This window comes from Acanthaster planci, linkage group LG19, assembly GCF_054643075.1.
Source record: "Acanthaster planci isolate LZ-2023a linkage group LG19, COTS_SCS, whole genome shotgun sequence".
In the NCBI taxonomy this organism is placed as follows: domain Eukaryota; kingdom Metazoa; phylum Echinodermata; class Asteroidea; order Valvatida; family Acanthasteridae; genus Acanthaster; species Acanthaster planci.
This window is the reverse complement of record NC_141795.1, coordinates 3,478,032-3,498,206: the sequence shown is the minus strand read 5'-3', so window position 1 is coordinate 3,498,206 and position 20,175 is coordinate 3,478,032. Positions and strand designations below refer to the sequence as shown.

The following is a 20,175-nucleotide window of genomic DNA, read 5'->3' as shown; positions in this document are numbered from 1 at the left end:
ATGACGTAATGTAAGCTGGTGCGTGAGAAGAGTGCGGTGACTTCCGCAAAATATTCGCTGGTCCCTGCAGTTGCAGAGTGACGTGAAGATGAATAGCTAGCTTGTGTGAGAACACCATACCAACGGAAACTTGGAAAAACCAGGTTCTACTTGGAAATTGCCATGATTGAACGATTTGGTTAGCACAACGAGAACCTGAACCGGTGAAATAAACGTTGCTGAATTAACTCCTATTGAACAAAATTTGATCAAAAAAAGAAACTGAATTCTACATCAATGTGTCAATGCTGTAATCGAATCAGATGTGGCAAAATGGCGTGATTATCACTGATTACTGCTCTCGAATTTTCACTGATAAATTATTGTGGGCTAAATTTGTATGGTCTTCAGCTCATGTTGTTTGCCAGCTTACAAGTTAGGTGAAGGTGTGGTTCAACTGAAGTCTTCAGGTAGGCCTGACGTGCATAAGTTGCACAGCTTTTACGACAAATATCATTCATTTGTTGGGCGTGGCTAACATGGCTAATCTGCATTGATCAGTTGATGGAATAGAAAGGGCTGCATAGCCAGATAGCACCCTGATCAGAATAGTGGCAAAAATAAATACAGTCAGTGCTAATTTATCTTATTGCCGAGCTTTCGGTAAGTGGGTACTTTTGTCAGGGCAAGCAGATTCAATTCTGAATTTGTGTAAGAACACTAACAGAAACTTTGAAAAACCAAGTTCTACTTGGAATTGCCATGACTGCTTGATTTAGTTCTGATTTAGAACTGAATCTGCTTGCCCTGAAGAAGGTACCTAGTCAGCGAAAGTTTGGCAATAAGATAAATTAAGAGCACTGACTGTGTTATATTTTTGCCAATATTTTAATCAGTTGATGGCCAGATTGCCCAGTCAGTCTTGTCTGTCATGTCTGTGTGATGTGTGATCAGGTCGGGGACCAAACCACAATCTAGCTGCGATGCTAGACCATGTAAACTATGCATATGCCACTCGTTTATGCGATGATGACGTAATTTTGAATTATTTTTAGATCATGGTTTGCATCGATCTCTTTATTGGCCTAAAACGTCAATACAAATTGCTCTGATAAATCAAATTTACAGGAAACATGCTACCTGAGATCAAAAGGAAACTTCCCTTCATTTCTTATCTCTGAAAGCAGATCGAGAAGATTTTTCAGTGGAATCGTGCAGTGGAGGTGTTGAATTCGTTGGGTATTTGAGTTCAATCTGCAGATGAAAATGGTTTTGCTAAAAAAAAAAGCTTTGCTGAAGTTTATTTTATGTATATAAATTGCCATTAAAAATCTCCATCGATTAACCGTGGCAAATTTTATGTTTACCATGGTGATTTTCAAATAGCGATTGGAAATAATTTTGCCAATTTTGTACAAAATGTACATGTCATGGCAACAGCAGCCATGTTGGCTGCTGGCGTTTCAAATCTCTTTTATTTGCCCAAAATCTTGCAGGAAAATGACATCATTATCACGTGATGTGATAATAATGACATCATTGCAGCTTAAACAAGCGACATAAGCAGAAACAAGGGATGTTGCTAGATTGTGGTTTGGCCCCCAACCTGGTGATTGGCCATGTTGGTTGATTCTGCATGAAATCTCCAACTTTTCGTTTTTGAAACAATTCTAGAATTAGAAAGAAAAAGCAATTGGCTGAACACTAGGACACTGACTGTATTCTTTTTTATGATTTTTGACACGGATTTAGTAATAGGCCTAATACCATGACTGCAGGTGCTCCGAGCGTCCCAATAAAAAGCCTGGTTTTGAGGGCAGTTTTGCTGATGTACCGAGCCCCCAAACATGTCAAAAGGTGCCAAAAATGTTGGTAAAGACTCAACAAGATCCCTCTATAACCATCTGTCATGTCTGTTGGCTTCTCAAAGTTTATGTAAACAATCAAAGGCAAGCTAAGGAGATTTCAGTGGCACCCACAGTCATTGTCTCGGGCCGAAAACTTATGAAATGTATACAAATTCCAGAAAGAACTGCTTCACCAACCCGACTCCCCGCTATTTAGGGTTTGTTTTATTGCCTGAAAAACAATGACAGTTCTCATTCTTGCTGTGGTGTTATTGCTCTGTTGGCAGATTTATAATGGCGACTGCCGTGAAAGAGATTGGCAGTTGGCAGTCTAAGGGAACCCTTGGACAAGGGGGCTTTGGTACAGTCGTCTTATGGCAGCATAAGGTAAGCACAACCCAACATCTTCATCTGACAACTGTACTGTCGGAACAGTTTGGCTACATTTCTTCTATAGGATCATAACTCATAGGGAGCCATAGCCAAGTAAGTTGAATGTGGCTACTTCCAAATCATATGGAACTCTTGTACGAACTAAGCTTCTCCACACTTCAAACCCGCCAGCCTTTCAAGTGATTTTAACTAAGGGCGCATCCAAATCAGCTTGCTTAGGCTTGAAATTACACATGGGTCTATGGGAATTGGCTGTGGCCACTACCATAATTTCATGCATAATTTCAAGCCTCAGCCAGGCAAGTCTGACACAGCCTAACCTTAATCCTCATTGATGTTATAGTTAGTTGCAGCAGGTGTATAAATCTTCAGGAAGGGCCTTCAGTAACAATTACATCTGTCAGTGCTAGATCTGCAGAAAGTCGCATTACTACCCAGTGTACATTGCAACCACTTCATGCCGGCAGCTTTAGTAAAGCATCTTGCCCAAGAGTAAAAACACCAGTAAATCTGTTAGGGTTTGAACCCACATTTCTGCCATGCATGCACACGATAACCATTTTACCAAGAAAGCCTCATTGAGACAAGCAATGGCCTAAGATGGAGAATGCAGTACAAACACTCGTGACACAAGTCTCGTCTTGCTGTCTGTGTAGGACTCCAAAGAGGAACTGGCCTTAAAGCAGTGCCGGGTCACCTTGGACGCCAAGAACAAGAAGCGATGGGTCATGGAGATCGACATCATGAAGCGGCTGAAGCACCAGCACATTGTGGAGGCCAAAGAGGTGCCTGCGGAACTGCAGCTTGGAGACGGGGAGCTCCCCCTATTGGGCATGGAGTACTGCCGGAGGGGAGACTTGCGGAAGGTTTTTTTGCTGTTCAGTCACTTTGTTTAGGTTACTGGAACATCATATGTCTGGATAAGGCAACTGCAAGACTATTAACAGTATATCTGAAACAAAGTTAGCATTTTTACATTATGGGCATATGTTGCATGTGTCCATAGGCAAGACACTTTGCCTTAACTGGGCCATCATTCAGGAACAAATCAGTAGCTGTGTGGACACAGCTACTGATTTGAGGCAAGACACTTTGCCTTAACTGGGCTATCATTCAGGAACAAATCAGTAGCTGTGTGGAGGTAAAGATAGACAGGTGTATCTAAACATTGAGCTCCAATCTCAAGTAGACCTACATGGTATGTAGAATGCTTGATGCAAGAATTTGTTGAAGCACCAGTGAACTTACATGCTGCATTTCTCTGTTCCTCCTTCAGAACCCATATAGTTGTTTTGGAGAAGATTGCAAAATTGAACAAGGTCAAGCCCATAAAGAGTTTGGAGAATCGAAGAGGGTTTCCAGCAAAATATGCCATTGTGAGTCAATGGTCATGTATATATTTCGTTCAGGTGAAGTTGTCTTAAGGCTCTTGTGTTCCTCTGCTGTGCAGGTCCTCTGCCGACCCGAGAATTGCTGCGGCTTGAAACAAGAGCAGGTGCTTCAAATAGCCAAGCACGTCTTTGACGGTGTGGAGTACCTACATTCCAAGCGCATCATTCACCGAGACTTGAAACCTGAGAACATCGTCATACAGGAGAATGAAAATGGACAGGTGCTGACGGAGCTAGTCTTTGCTTCTTTCTCATCTGAAACAGGGCACCCAAATTGGGCCAAAGGATAGTTGTAACAGTGAACAAAACACAAACACCGTGTTGTAAAAAGATCAGTGAATGAACCCAGAATAAGTTATTGCCTCACAGAAAAGTCAATAGATAACTAGATCGGATAGAAATAACCATTGTTGACTGCAGTTTTAAGACTCACTGTTGTGTTGAGAAAGCCTGTGAACTTAAAATTTTGAAATCAATTCTCTTTACATGCTCTGTTCAGTTTATCTACAAGTTGACCGACTTGGGCTATGCCAAAGACCTGGACCAAGGCAGCGTAGCGAGTACCTTTGTTGGAACCCTCCAATATCTGGTATGTTGCTGAAAAAAATTCTGCATTAACCCCACTTCCGCTAAATGCGGCTTACAAATCTAACTGTGGTCAGTTATTTGTTGCTGTCGCTGGATAGAGCAGTCAACTCAATTGACAGGCTAACGTTTACAATTAGAGTGTGTAGCCCTTTGAAAAAATGTCTCTGCAATTTACAGGATTGAGGAGTATTCTGTATATGAAGATGATTCCTCATCTAGATGTCAATTTCCAGGGTTAGCCAATGGCCGAAGGAGTGCTCTCTGACAACAATTACAGGCAGCAATTTCGTATGCTTTTAAGTTCTTTGGGAGGTTCTTTGGAGACTTTGCGGGTTTGAGGAAGGTAGAGCCCAGCCACTATTTACCTATGGGGCTTGATCCCTTGTCCAAGTTGAAGTACAAAGAATGTACCATTGGTTTCCTGCACAACAGAGGAGTTTGGAAGATTTGTAAAAATAAAAAAATGTAGCAAAAATACCAAGAAAACAAGTGAATTGTAGTTGATTGAGTGTGGTCAAAGTCAGACCACAATTTGTCTATTTCTTACCATCCCAGTGAACTGTCGTTTTTCCTGTCCAGGCACCCGAACTTTTTGCCTCACAGAAGTACAACCAAACCGTTGACTACTGGACACTGGGCACAGTGTTGTTTGAATGCATCACCGGTAGCCGGCCATTCCTACCACACATGCCACCGGTTAAATGGTACACTAAATTATTCATCCAACATGGGACTTAAGTACAGGCAGTTTCACAAAACGTTTATACAGTGCTAGGGTTCTAAGGTAGTCTTACACTGGATGTAAGTTTTTTCACAGTTTTGAGTGGATTAGGGATAAATCTGTGATCCGTGTCGTATCCTTGGAAGCAGTGAAAATTGTAACAGACTGAAGGTTTGTTGACCTTGTAAATGTTAACAGAGGGTTAGATTAAAGATAAAGAGTGTTCAGATATCATCTATTTTTGTTTACTCTCTGTCAAGGTCAGCTAAGCTGTTGTGTAATGTGTCATTAACTTTTATTCAGGCAAACAATGTCAGTGGTCAGAAAATGTCTGACACCCGACTGCAGTTTCAACCTTTGTCTTCATGCTGCGTACGTGGTACTTGAACAATTTATGATCAATTTGGTTTCTTCGTAGGCACGGTACAGTGAAACAGAAGACCGACATGGAAATCTGTGCCTACATCAATGAAGACGGTAGGAGAAGGGTTGTATGACAAAACTTTAAATATTGTGTGCGTAAAGGTGGAGGATGCTTTGTGGATTCAGAAAGAATGGAATGACAATTGCCCATATTTGAAACTGCATAAAAAGTTGGATATAGCTTTGAGTACATTTCACAACCAAAATAAGAAGATGGGTCCCGTAAATATGCATGCATTTAAACACTTAATGTAATGTTCAATACTTTTTTACGCTTTTTTTCTTAACAGTATTTTGTCTTTTGGTTTCAGGTGCCCCAATCTTCACAGAGTACCTGCTCACTCCAAACCACTTAGTACAGTAAGATATTTTAGTAAACAGGCTTCAAATTCACAAGCAGTGGGCACTTTGTTAGCTTTTATCCTGCGAAGATGACGTGATTGTGTGTAATTTTGTGATTGCCAGTGTATATTTATCCAGTGAGATGCCATTAATGTTGGTTCCATACCTGCATGTAGTGCGCATTGTTCAACTTGGGCAGGTACATTAATGAGTCACTTCACGCTATCCGCCCCGAGCTTCAGTGCACCCCCATTTGGCAAAAAGAAAGACAGGTGGTTACAAGCGGGTTCTTGCACGCGTTCTGCATGTAGCAAAGACCATACGTGCCGGAGTAAATTAGTTACGCGTACTCAGCGTGCTCCACGTCAAGCGCGCATGTACTTGCATGCCTCATGAGTACCAGAAAAACACACCCTCTTTTGTTCCTCTCGGAGCAGATTAAATGTAGACAAATGACCTAGTCATGAGTGTGATTCCTCCACGATAATGGTTTTTAGTCCTAGTTGCTTAACTCATCCATGCATCGCTCTCATCAGACGCCTTCTTTGTAGGAATGTGGCAACTGCGCACACAACGCCAGTAAGTGTGTGCGCGCGCAGTGTGCAATCTTATCTAAAATAGCTTGCGTACTGATCCAAACATGTTCGAAATATGATGCAGCGCGATTCGCGTCACAAAAATTGAAGTAAAAATGCCAGTGCACGTGGCAATCAGTAAGAAGTGTGATATCATCAGAGAGACCTATATCTCTTTATAGGCACTGTGTATGAAAAGATGAGATGGAATATGTTTTACCTTACGGTGATAACCTTCTCGGTGTTCTTGCATTTTTTCTGCATGTCTAGCATACGCAGACATATCATCTTTGCACCTGTCACATTTACTTTTCACGCAAGCCTCTGTGTCTGTCTCCGTGAAAGTGAGACTTGAGCAGGGAACAGATAACAGGACTCCAGATAATGCCCTTTGATTACACTGTTGGCAGGATCTACCAGAATTGCTTTGAGATGCTGCTGCGGACCATGCTGAAGTTTGAGCCGGACCAGCGGGGAGGAAGCAAGGACCCGGCAACGCAACGGCCTCAGTGCTTTGCCTTCCTGGACAAGATGATAGCCATGCATGTGAGTGTTTCCCACGGAAATAGCACGTCTGATTTCTTTCCTCACACTCACCCTTGATGTCGTCACAGATTTAAGCCAGAATGAGCAATAGTTGATACTATAACACACCTCGTCCTGGTTCTTTATCCTGGTTGGCTGAAATATGGTAATGTGTGGTTCACTAATACGAGTTAGTGCCTGTACATGAATTTGATGTCAGTGTGACTCGACGCCTAGACATTGCGACGCATCAATTCCAGAGACTAGTGCCCGGTCAGGCAATAGTCTTGAAAATTTTTGACTGGTTATTGTGCTGTCTGGAGGTTGCCATGGCTCATTTCAAAACATTGAATTGAAACAGTTAAAACCCTTGGAAGATTATTTTCCTAGTTGTATACAGCGACTCAAAATTAGACTACGTCTATGAAAACTGAAATGAACCATTCAATATTTGCAATTTTTGAAATGGTATTGAGTGAAAAGTTGAATTTAAACAGTTAAAACCTTGATAGAATAGTTTTCTAGTTGAGATGTGTTATAAACACATATAGACTAGACAAATTTGGTCACTAGTGCACACCTATGCCCCCTTGGGCCTGTGAGTCACTCACAGACTGGTGGGGACATAGACGTGCACTAGTGATCTCATTGCCAGTTCATATGTGTATAGTAAACGAACCATCTTGGGTTACGCAAAGTGCCCCAACTGGGTCGAGAAGTATTAGAGATTAAATTTGCAAAATGAAGTTGAACTTTTGAAAGCAACATATATACACACATTTCTGGCTTTGATTTCACGTATCTTACATTGTGTCAACGTGCCTTACATGTAACAGCTTTTTTGACTCCCATTGCTAAACCAAGCTACAATGTTTTTGCATTGCATTGTGGGAGGCTTCCGTTAGTAACAGGCCTGGCAGGTCAGTTACTTGGGCCAGTACAGCATATTTCAGTTGACCAGAATAAACCAAGACAAAGCCAACTTCCAGCTCTCCATTCAAAACTATTTAAAAGGTGAACTGGTACCCAGCAGCTTCTAACTGCAGCGTGCATGAATGCGTTGCCTCCAGACCAGAGATGTATATCTATATATAGACACAGGAGGGCCAACGTCAGACTTTGAAACCAAAATGGCTGTTTGTTACGAGTGCAGTACAGCATGCAGGTATTGTTTGCTGCACTGACACAATCCACTGTTTTGGTTCCATCAATTGAGATGCTCATGTAGCAACTCTCTGTAAACAGCTCTGCTCCAGACTAACAAACACCGCCCTCGTGTGTGCTTGAAGTGACCGATTAGAGAATTTCTCATTCTCTGTTTCACCCCCGCGCAGGTGGTCAATGTGCTGTACATGAACACGGACACGCTGTATAACTACGCCATTCGTGACGTGGACACCATCAGCTGTATACACAAACAGCTGGAGAAGGACACGGGGGTTCCAGTCAGCGAGCAAGACATCCTCCTGCCCACCGGCCAATCGGTGGATGCGACCAAATTGGCTGTCCATTACACCCAGGGAGAGGTAGGTATGACCCGAGAGGTAGCGGCTGATTTTTTCTAAGTATTGTGCATTTTGGGTGATGAAACCAAGTATTCCTGTTCACGGTACTTTATCTCACAAGCCTAGAGAAAGCTGCATTGAGCTGAAAATGAAAGAATATTCAGTTCTAAAGGTGTTCAAAAACCTCTGCATAAATCTTTTAAGGTAATCATTGGAATCAGGCAGGAACTTACTTGTAGTACAGTTCTTTTATTCCTCAAGAAAACCTCCTTTGCATATACCCCTGGAACAAAAGCACTGGCCTACAAAATGGCAGCCATGCAAACCCTCTACCGGTAGGAGAGGTTAATGCAAGTTTGGTATTGAAGTCTGTATGCCGCACTGGTTTGTGCAAACATCTTGACTCTGATAACGGGCAGTAAGATACGTGCTGATGAGACATAGATGACCTAATACTGTTACTGGCTTCCAAAGGGGCCCACATGTTTACCTGGCTGCAGCCACGACTCTCGGAGGCAATCTCATTTTTATTCAGACCAGGAGCCAATTTCACGAAACTTTAGCAATGGCTTAACTCCACTTACGCCACATTTTACTGCATAAGTTGCACAGCAAAGTAAATCCGATTTCACGAACCGTACACACTGCATAAGTCTGCAACTTACGGGACAAATTATTGCGTAACTTACGCAGTTATTTTAGGTGGCATAACTCAAGCCAAACGAAGCAAAAATGATCAATTTGACCAGCTTATCATGTTTGGTTATGCCTCATCATTGCTGAACTTAACAAGGCTTATACGAGAGACAAACACTTTGTGGAAAAGAAATAAGAAATTGGTTTGGCTGTGAGAAAACTGGGAGATTTTTGTCCGGCTCCAACGAAGAAAAGATGAAAACGTTTTCAAAATGGCGGGCGGAGGTGATTCAATGACTGTTTGGTGACTGTTGTTATATTGGACAAGAATAGCCATTGTAAAAACCATTTTTGTCCTCGTCCAAGAAATTTGATATTATTAAAACACGGTGCAGCTATGCAACTTCTTGTGAAATTGAATGTGAGTATATTACACAGCTATGGCATAAATTTGTCTCGCAAGGCATATGCATGGTTTAAAGTTACACCACGTTTCGTGAAATCGGCTGCAGGAAGCTTAACCTCTCAATCTGTGTCGAAATGCAGTGGCTATGGCTAGGGACAGCATAGACACCAACAGTAGCTGCTAGTCAGTGACTGCAGCCGCTTCCTACAAACATCGGTAATACTATCACATGAGTGAAAACTTATGGAAGGCTTTCTTTCTAAATGAGCTCTGAAGAGTTAATGGCCCTTACTTAAATGGGATTTTTTTTAATGTTTGTTGCTTTACAGTACCAGCCAGGTTTCATGATGTTCCTGTTCCACAGGGGTAACGTTCCAGAGACCTTGCCGTCAAAACCGAAACCAGATCGAGTCAACATGATCAGTAAGTGAATGCATCCATGCAGTATGGGCGTCCACGCTAATTGTTTCTAGCAGAATTGCTGCACTGTTGAATTACTCCAATTGTTTTTAACAGTCCAGGAACCCAAGACGCTGCTCAACTACAATGACAGGAAGAAATGCTGGGGCCAGGCTGTCTTCTTCTGCAGCCAGCAAGCCAGAGAGGCATCCAGGCTATTGGAGGGTGCTAGGGCTTCAATGTAAGATCATTAGATTGACCTACATTGATCTAGAGAAGTCTTGAAGTCGCTTTTATGAATTTGACTGATGCATATAAGTAGACGAAAAATACATCTGTTTGCAGATTTTTCCCAAATGTTCTGTGGAATTCATCTTTTACAAATTAGACCTTGTCCTTGTATGTACGCCATCTGATTGCAGTTTTGCTAATACGGAAACAACAGTGTCTATCAAACTGATTTACATAACAGATTTAGTAATTAGGACAGGTAACTGCTATGCCATCACGTATTTCCGTAAATGAGTGGCTTCGGAAAGCAACTTTACCACAAAGAATAAACCATTTTTCAACCATGTAGTGTTGGGAATAATGAGAATATGCTTTGTTGTCGAAAACTATGAGGTTGTTTTGTTTGTTGTCAATGAATTTGTGACGTGAAGAAGTTGAATAAGATGCTTGCTGTGACTTGAGGAGAGTCATTTCCCCACGTCTGTTGTCCTTGGACTCAAACAGACTCCAGTCAGGTCAAGCATGCATGCAGTGACCCGGTGGAGTCAAGTTTTAGTTACTCATCGAGACTCAAGTTAGTCAAGTCAGCAAACATTGTGATTCGAGCGGGATGGTTGACCCGAATTCATTCCAACTCTGGCAGGCTGTGCATCATGCGCTTGAACCATCAGCTGACTGGCTTGCACAAGGACATGATGGGGCAAATGCACAAGCTGGAAGCCAAGCAAGACATGTTCCGCTCCAGCCTAGAATTCGACATTGATTCCTACGCGGTCCAGTCCCCTACTGGAATCAGTAAGTTCATGCCGCGAGATCTGTAGATTCAAACAGGGGCCCGTGATTTTCAGGAGTTTTCAACCAAAAATTTCTGGATTTTCTTTTAGATTTTTACACAAGTTCATTGAATTTATGTTTTGTCATTAAAGTTGCCTTCAAAATTAGGGCTTTCCATCAAGAAATTGAACGTTTTGTTTAAGTGGTTACTTGTGGCACATTTAAAAACTTCTTCATGCATTGATGATGTATTCTGTGCACTTGAGCAAATTCAGAACATGATCTTTAAAAGCTTCTTGTGAGAGATAGCATTTTTTCTTGAACTTGCAGCCTCAGAGAAAATGTTCCGCAGCTGGAAGAGTGCTGAGAGAGAAATAGTGGAAGACTTCGATGCGGTAAGTCTGTTCATACAGATTTTGACCTATGGGCGTGTCCTACATTAAAACACGTGAGCGTCTTTAGTTACGGAATAACTTTCGGGGCTTCACATTGCCGAGATGTTTCAGGACCTCCACGGAGCCAGTCATTAGACAAACAAAACCTGTCAATGAATAAGGAAGGACTAATCAGTTGAAAACATCTCAAATACACTACTCAAAAAAGTTAAGGACCACTTCTTATTTTGTATATACTTTTTATCTGAGATATTTTACTGCTGAAAATGTGCATTTGATGTTTTGAAACTTTTTTTGAAGTTTTTATTCCAATGGGAACACGGTCTAGACAAAAAAAAAATGAAAGAACTAGACCCCACTCATTGCTTGAAAAAAAAATTTACTGATTGAGAAAAAAGCGACCCTTAACGTTTTTTTTTGATTGGTGTACATCAACCAATGGGCAGAAGATGAAAATTTTGTATAAAGTAGCAGGGAAGCTTTAATTTTCTTTTGCTTGGTTTTCTCATCTCCAGTTGAGGAGAGTGTACGTCCTGAATGGTCAGGTCAACATCACGCAGACTAAGATTGTGGAGCTGCAGAAGAGTCCATTTTCGAGGCAGAAGCAGGTGGAAGGCCTCGTAGAAGTGTGAGTGTCTTGGGACGTTTAATGAACATTAATGCACGGATCAATTCAAGTGTTATTTAATTAAATACTCAGGAAGCCTTCAGTAAACGTTGGAAGACTTAACTGTGACATTGTGCAAAGTTCTTGCCTAAAAGTTGCGTGATTTATTCGAATTGTGACCGGATCTCACAAAACGAGATGAAGGCCAATTTTTTTTTCCAGGTAATCTTTTGTTTTAGTTTGCATTCAGAAGAGCATACCGAGCTGTTTGTTTTGATATATCACTCTGTTTGGCATCCTGAAGGAGATAGATATAATTTAGGTGGGAACATGCTGAGGGTTTCCATCGATTCACTTTGTACAAGATTTACTTGAAGACTTTTAACTCTGAGTCGCTCTTGTGTCTTGTGACATTCTGTTAAGTTTCGTCACAGCAGACTGATCCGGTGAGCCCCGCCCACCGTGCACTTGGGTACTTAGCACGTGTGCTCTCCAAATGCTGTATCACAGGTTCTAACCACGTGCATTATATGCGCAGGCAAACCACACATGTCAGACTTTTTCACATGCATGCCGGACAAAAATCATGGCTGTGATTGGTTAAAACAATGGGGCGGGGCTTCAGTCTGTTGAATTTTGTGTTACAGCTGTTCTACCTTAACGCACTATTGCAGCTGCGTGATATCACCAGAGACCCATAGTCACCTTTTGCCTCCCTGCAAGGTAACCATTTATACAGAATCCTTAAACCCAGTTTGGGCCCACGTTATACAACAGTTTGAAAGGAGAGCTTTACAAACTAACTTAGGCGAGAGCTGCTTTTTCTAACATTGTTCACACTTGTCTTTTTTACATCTGTAGTGATATAGCAGCCCAGAAGCTGTATCGTGAACTGCAGCAAAGTAAAAGTAAGGACGCTCAAAAATCCCTCTTTGTCTCTCTTCCTGTAGTTGTCAAGTTCACTTTTTGAAGTTTCTAAGTCCCAGAGGATGATGTGTTGATACCCTTGAACCTGTCTGAGAGCACCAGTAACTTAAAATCTTCGAACATTTTGTAAAGGAAGCATGGACTCAAGTAACGGTTAACACTGTGATCATTCCATGTATTTAGTCTGTCTGTACAAAGTACTCAGTGTTACCCTTGGATCAGTGGTTAAATCCAACCATCAAAGGCACTTCCAATCAGTGGGTGAATTGACAATTTCATTCCCCCTAATCTCTCCACTTTGCTTCCTGTCACAGGTGGTGAAGCAGGTTGCACCTTCCAAGACAGCTCCAAGATGCAGAACCTTCTCATCAAAAGTATCAACTACAGAAATAAACAGACCAAGGAACTCTTTGGTCACCTAAAGTGAGTTTGCTGGCGTATCACAAGTAAAATGGATGCAGTAACAACATGAAGCTTTAAAATTTCCAGTGAGCCTTTATTTTGCAGAACAGCTGATCTCCATTTGATGCTTGTTCCTTTTTGATTCCAAATGTAGCAAATTGGTATCGTGCAAAGTGGAGGCCGAAAGACTGGTTCCTCAAATCGCCAACAGCGTGGACGAGATGAGTAACCTGGAGAAGCGGATGATCGCCCACCAGCACCAAAGGCAAAAGGATATCTGGACGCTGCTTAAACACGCTGTAAGTCTTGTTCTTAGACTGGGATCTAGTTTACTTCCGGTCCAGTACTGTAGTTGCATTGTTTTTCCCCCAAGTTCTCTAGTCCCCAGTCCTAAAACGTTTACATGCACTCAACAGATTACTCTCATTGGCTTCAACAGTATTCACTTTGTCATCAGATTTAAGTACACGTTAACCTCTGCATGTTCACGGATTCCAGCCTCCTTTAACTTGTGCATTTTTCCCTCCGTGTTGTCATCTCGCAGGTTAACAAAGTGCATAATGCTGTTTCTCCACCGGTGAGCACGGCAAGCATACACTACAGCCGTCAGCCTTCGTCATCCTCGGTTAGCAGCTCCAGCTCAGCCACACCCTTGCAGAGCCTCGGAAGCAAACCGCTGCAAGACTCGCTCGTGCTAATGAACCAGAGCTCCGTGACAAGAAGCAAGTAAGTATTAAAAAATAAGGGGCAGAACAAAGACAGAGATAATGATGTGACAACTTAGAGGCAGTAGTCGCTTTGAGATGAAGAAGTGGTGGCAGAAGTGGGATGCATGTGGCAAAAACAAGGTCATGTTCGAAAGGCCAATAAATTGATCCCTCTGACCTTTTCTGCTGCATCCCTGCAGGTTTGATGATGTCTGCGAGAGCATCAAAGTTGAACAAGAAGAGTTGTTGGAGGTCACAGAATCTGGACAGTGGCAGTTCTTGAACAACTTCCCAAGCAATGCTCAGTAAAGAGACCCATGGAAGAGCAAGTCCACAAATAGGTGGGTTTAGCTTTAAGTTCATGGCTGACCAGTTCATCATGGACATTATGTCAGCCAGAATTAATGAGCAATCTGCTTATGTCTTTGTTCCTGTCTCTCATTTATTCAGATCTTTACCAGTCGTACCTTCTGGTTACCTATCCATTCTGGATTTCTGAAAAGCATCTCATATACTTCTGTGTTGCAATGATAGGGCGCTGTGCAACTAGTCAACTGTCTTCCTCGTCTCTAACTTCTTTTTGGAGCATGCAGTCTGCTTGACCTCAAACACACACCATAGAAAAACACACGGCTAAAGAGTCCCACTCCATGACTGCTCTACTCTGCTCTATTACATTCTCAAACTGCCCAATTGTTTCGTGGACTGTTTGTGTACAGTTCCAATATTCAAAGGCAGTATAATGACTAATGTAAGTCTGGTTTTGTTCGTTGTGAGACCAAGTATCGAGTGTGTGTATACTTCTCATAGCTTTGTTCGCCAAGTTGTCCCTAGTGAACATGGTTGTAATAATTGTTTTTATGAGAGCATTAAAACAGCTCTCATGTGATGTTTGCAACCTTGAATCTTGTAGAGCAGTAAGGGACAGTTGCCGTCAGATGCCATAGTCAGGGTGTGTAGTTTGGCACCACAAACCGTCATGGGTATAAGGTGCCAGACGTCCCATCGGGGGAATCACAGACTAAGAGTACAGGTCTTTATTAGCCAAGCAAATGTTTGGTTGGTTCAGAGCGTAAACACCAAAAGTTCCTTTTGTTTGTAAATTTCTGAAAAATACACCAAATAGGTCCATCTGGCTTTGGGAATTATATATGGCTTGGAGCAACAAGTAAAAGTTGTTGAGAGGGACAGAACTCTGCAATGGATTAACGTGTATTATTCCTTTCAGTGAGAACTTGGGTTTCTCTTTTGGAATAAGCACCAACATGCCTGTCAAGTGGAGTGTGTATTTTGATGCTTCGGCCGAAATTTATGACACCAAAAAAAAAACCAGATTGTTGAAAAAAAATGTTGATAGGTCGGTTAAGAGGTCTTAATTGGAAATGGCCTGAACGCAAGTGTACATAATATGTATTTTAAAGCCCGCATGTTTGTAAATGGAGCATGTCTCTGATCTCTTGGAATAAACCTGCTCTTGGCAAACATGACACATTTATATTCCTTGTTAAGTGTCCTGTGATTTGTGATGTGTTTTCAAACATGAGGGTCTATTTTACGCAGATGGAGATTCCAAACCAAAAAAAAAGAAGAAAAGAACGCTGTTTCCCATTTTGTGGGGAAAGCAGGCTGATGGTAATGTTCAATACTAGAGCTTTGTGTTCGTTCGGTTACCAATGCGAGGTCACATAATGGGCTTCAGATTTGAAGACTAATTTTTTCGCCGGTCATCGGGAAAGCTGGTTGGACCGTGGTCCATCTCTGACGTGTATTGAATAACAGAGTCCAAAGGGGAAATTGGAATTCTCCCGAAAATAACTTTCAGGCTCAGCCCGATCACTAAAACAAAACACGGCGATTTCCGAGTGTTTGTTTTATATTTCTGAGTGCATTAAGTCCCAAAAGCGAGCATTTCCGGTTGTTTGTGTCACGCATTCGTGGTTGCCAAGGCAACTTCGTCGACGAGAATTGGAGAGCGTGCACTGCGTATGAACGCGGTGTGCTCGATACTAAAAATAACAATTCCTCTGTACACTTGACGATACCACTTAATCCCTTATTTTTCGAAAATTTGTAGCAGAACTGATCTATTATTAGATCACGTTGAATTACATTATCGATAACGTACATGTATCCAGTCCCAGCGTATGATTATTTAGCCTGGATTTAGGCCTGACAGGTTGACGCCTCAAGGCCCATGGTTCCTTTGTGAGTTGTATCTACAGTGATTTTCAAGGGTTGAAATGTTTGCCTTCAAAGGAGCTTGATGGGGTTCTGGAAGTCGATTGGAAAGAGCTTTTTGATGTACTCTGCGGTGGGTCGGCATGAGACATGTAATGAAAGCATTTTGTTTCTCGGAGTTTCTGTTGTGACAGCACAGTTGCCCTTTTTTGTAACCTCGTTGAAGAACACAAAACTATTATTTGAGACTGAGTGAATCTATAAATGTCGCCTAATTTATGTCTTGATCCCAGTGTTTAATTAAATTGGACAAGACCTCAAATCCACGAAAAGACGGAAGTATCATTATTTATTGTCCCAAGAATCTGCCTTTTGTAGTCAGTCTGTGGCTGGATAGAATGGCATTTGTATCTTCGATTATTAAACTTCACAATTTAGATGGAGGATGACGATCACGAGGTTATCTATCAACAGTCATTATCTTGTCACTAATGCCTCGGTGAAACCTTGTCACTACTTCTACATTAATTTTTTTTTTCAAGTCGGGATCACTCCGTTTCGAAGATCAAATCTCAAGTGCCACTCGAGTGGAGAGGCCGCCTCTCGATTAATCAGTGTGGATGGCGGTATTTGCTTTGAAATTTGGCATGCATTCGTGATATGAGAGGATGAAGTTGTGATTATTTTGCTTGAACACGGCGATTGGAATGTTTGGGTACACTGAGGTTGCATATTTCCCGAGGCTGGGGCACAGAATATCAGGCCCAGTTCAACGTCTACAAATATTTATGATGTGATACGAGGAGCTTGTTCAAGCAAAAATACGCGCGGGTATTGCCTTAGGTGGAGTGTGGTTGCGGGTACCGCTTTGGCTCTCAACATTTAAATGGTTCGCCAATAATATGGGCCTCGAGCTTAATTGACCAAGAGAGAGCAACGGAGGTTCCATTGGTAGGTTATGCCATCTGCCGCGAGCTGAAGTGTACCCCCAATCAGCGAAAGAAAGACAGGCGGTTACAAGCGAGTTCTTGCACGCTTTCTGCGTGTACGCAAAGACCATATCATGCCGGAATAAATTAGTTACACGTACTCAGCGTGCTCCGCGTCAACGCGCAATACTTGCGCGCCTCATGGCGCGTCTATGCGGCGAGTACCCCAAAAAGCACGCCCTCTGTTGTCCAGAATATCATATAAAATCGGTGCTCTGCCGCGCATTCGGTGCTGAGTACTATGGCGGACCGACTACGGACAGACACACCATATGCAAACAACACGTGTGTGCGGTGGGGTGGCACGTCAGAAGTACATGTGCTCGTTGAGTGATGGTCGGGGTTGTAAATGGTCCGTGGTCGGACTGAGCACATGGTGGTCGCTTTAATCACGGACCCGTTTGTTTTCGCAATTTTAAATGTATCATCAAGACAACACGTAAGAAATTATTAGTCTCCGAGGAATCGCAGGCACACCTACGTCACGTGATATCATGGTGACATGGAGTAGGCCAACACGTAAGTACAATGATGTACACGTACTTTGCTTTTATTATTTCACAGTTAAGTTATACAGGAATAAAATTCATAGGCCAAGTCGTTTTGTTGACGTCATTGGGGGTTAATTTTGGATCATCTATATTTGACCTTGAGATTTTACACGCGGAAGTTTTTAGGGTTTTTAGAATTTTATTGCTTGTAATCAGTTTGTGAATTTTTGTGTAATTAGCGAAGTGTACTATGTACATGTATCGTACTAAATGAGGAATAAGTTTATTTATACCTGTATTGCTATTAGTTATTTTTTTATTTTTGATTAATTAATTAATTATTTTTATAAGCAGCTGATAATCAGTGTCCTGTCCCGTTAAAGTCCATATTTATTTTGGTCTGATAGCATCTTAGGAGGGCCTCACGAGTGAGTATTAAAGTTTGCTTCTTGGCAATCCCACAGGGGTGTTACCAGAATTGTACTGTGGTTTTTTTTGTAATTTTCCATCTTTATAGTTTTATGATTGTAGTCTCAGTCCTGATGTACGTAAGAATGAGACCACGGAGAAAGGAAAAGACCATGTTGGGATTAATCCTCCTAGGAGTAGGACTAGGATCAACTCTTGGCATGCCTACACTCACTGCCTGCAGTACATATGTGCATGGCCCATTTCTGCAAAAATGACATGAGTAACTTCAGTTGGCCTATATATATGCCCACTTCCTTTGCACACATCTTGCAAATTGTTTATCCCTCCCAAGCGAGTCGTTGGGTGTGATGAGGTGCTCACGTGCAGCTGTAATACTAGGCCGTCCCATATGATATAAGCCCAACAAGGTCAAAAATCAATTTTTCTGAGTGCTAGCTACATTAGCCCAACTTAGTCACTTTTGCATGCTGTGCATATTTGAATTTTTGAAATGATATTTGACACGACTGCATTAGGGTGATGCAGATCAGTTAATAATAGTCTGAGCAACTTAGACTCTGCGAATTGCCTTTTTAAAGATTCGGATATGGTCCAGCGAAACATGGCAATGTATACACACTGTATACTCATCAGTCATGTCAGTGTGAAGTCACAACTTGGTCTGGAATCAACTCGCTCCGAGTCAACTCCGTCTCAGGTCAACTTGATCCCAAATCAGCTTGGTCTCGTCAATTCTGGAAGGCAGGCACCTGGTCGCAGCATGAATAAAAATCTTCCAAGCTAGTTTCGACACACTTTAGCATACCCGCTGTATTGAAGTGCATGTACACGTGCATGTATTTTGAGAATTCTGAAATTGTACGTACTGTTCACGTAAATTTACTAACATGTTCATGAGATGCCTGGCCTTGTAATTTGGGAAGGCCAGGCACTTGGATGCATCATTAATTACCACAGATGAGAAGGCAAAATTTCTGTCTTTCTTGTCAGCTTGACAAACTTTGGCATATAAGTATATCCAGAATTCTAACATTGCAACATACATGTCCACAATATTTACTGTACACATATACATGTAGTCCTATACTGATGATGTGCAGCTAATACGCAACACCCTTGCCTGGTTCCCTGTCCAGTCATAAACGGCTTTCGGCAAATCATTTGTAGCACGCCTTGCACTCTGTGACGTGACACAATAGTGACAAAAAAGCCGTCAATTTTGTGCAAGTGAGGCAAATTTGTGCAAGTGGAAAAACGACAACAAAAAGGTAACATGTTTTCCTCCAAACAAGGAAAAGGTGAGTTTTCTGCAATTAGGAACCTAGGGGATAGTTTACCCCCTACGCAGTGAGCATATACCGGTGCAATTTCAGCTCATAAACTCAAGTGGATGTTTAGTTATGCCCTCGGATATCCTGGATGAAGTTTTTCAAAAGAAATCCCTATGAATCAGGAGAGGGCCCAGTTTATGACAGGAGTATACATTAGGCCCTGTTTACAGGTCTACCTTTCAATAGGCCTACGTCCATGATCATGTAGGCCTGCTACTATAAGTTGTATGTCAGATTGATTCGAAACTTCATATCTGTATTGATGAGGAGTGTTTTACATGCACGCCGAGTGTTGAAAAAGATTGGGCTTGGGACGGCCAAGATCTCGGATGTGAGATGGTACAAAATAACCCGGCAACCTCAGGGTTAACACTGGAATAAAATTGACAGCTAACTTGATGACATTGATTGGTTTCTCCTGGCAATCCTGGTAGGAGGAATTTCCATTGTGTTTGTTGCATCAGAGGCTCCGCTGTAAAATCCTGACCACTATAGAGGGTGCTATTACCATTCCATGAAGCCTTCTATATGACACAATAATAATGAAAAGATGAAGGGAAAAAAGAACTGAACACTGCCTTAATTGCAGAGTGGTAATGGACAGAGGAAAAAAAGAACTGAACACTGCCTTAATGGCACAATGGTAATGGAAGAGGAAAAAAAGAACTGAACACTGCCTTAAATGGCACAATGGTAATGGAAAGAGGAAAAAAGAACTGAACTCTGCCTTAATGGCACAATGGTAATGGAAAGAGGAAAAAAAGAACTGAACACTGCCTTAATGGCACAATGGTAATGGAAAGAGGAAAAAAAGAACTGAACACTGCCTTAATGGCACAATGGTAATGGAAAGAGGAAAAAAGAACTGAACTCTGCCTTAATGGCACAATGGTAATGGAAAGAGGAAAAAAAGAACTGAACTCTGCCTTAATGGCACAATGGTAATGGAAAGAGGAAACAAGAACTGAACTCTGCCTTAAT

At 41.9% G+C, this 20,175-nt stretch overlaps 1 protein-coding gene across 2 annotated transcripts; it reads left to right on the top strand.

Annotated features, from left to right (window-relative positions):
* The first annotated feature begins 99 nt into the window (after window positions 1-99).
* Window positions 100-15,268, top strand: LOC110989895 (inhibitor of nuclear factor kappa-B kinase subunit alpha-like). 2 transcript variants are annotated; one of them, XM_022254789.2, is made up of 21 exons: window positions 100-449; window positions 2,114-2,213; window positions 2,876-3,085; window positions 3,670-3,831; window positions 4,110-4,199; window positions 4,778-4,902; window positions 5,338-5,396; window positions 5,654-5,702; window positions 6,670-6,805; window positions 8,119-8,310; window positions 9,661-9,754; window positions 9,848-9,971; window positions 10,605-10,756; window positions 11,066-11,130; window positions 11,646-11,758; window positions 12,599-12,645; window positions 12,979-13,087; window positions 13,221-13,365; window positions 13,611-13,792; window positions 13,974-14,114; window positions 14,308-15,268. In XM_022254789.2, exons 2-20 carry the CDS (start codon window positions 2,121-2,123, stop codon window positions 14,080-14,082), a joined length of 2,256 nt encoding a protein of 751 aa, XP_022110481.1. In that variant the 5' UTR covers window positions 100-449; window positions 2,114-2,120; the 3' UTR covers window positions 14,083-14,114; window positions 14,308-15,268. The 2 variants fall into 2 exon arrangements, with proteins under 2 accessions (XP_022110481.1, XP_022110393.1); XM_022254701.2 differs by having other exon boundaries at window positions 14,224-15,268.
* Window positions 15,269-20,175: the final 4,907 nt, after the last annotated feature.

What these genes read in the sequence shown, in the direction of transcription:
- LOC110989895 (XM_022254789.2), top strand. Translation starts at nt 2,121, where the DNA reads ATGGCGACTGCCGTGAAAGAGATTGGCAGTTGGCAGTCTAAGGGAACC. An exon ending in TGCCTACATCAATGAAGACG is followed by an intron (nt 5,397 to 5,653) that starts GTAGGAGAAGGG and finishes TTTTGGTTTCAG; the next exon opens with GTGCCCCAATCTTCACAGAG. An exon ending in TAGTGGAAGACTTCGATGCG is followed by an intron (nt 11,131 to 11,645) that starts GTAAGTCTGTTC and finishes TCTCATCTCCAG; the next exon opens with TTGAGGAGAGTGTACGTCCT.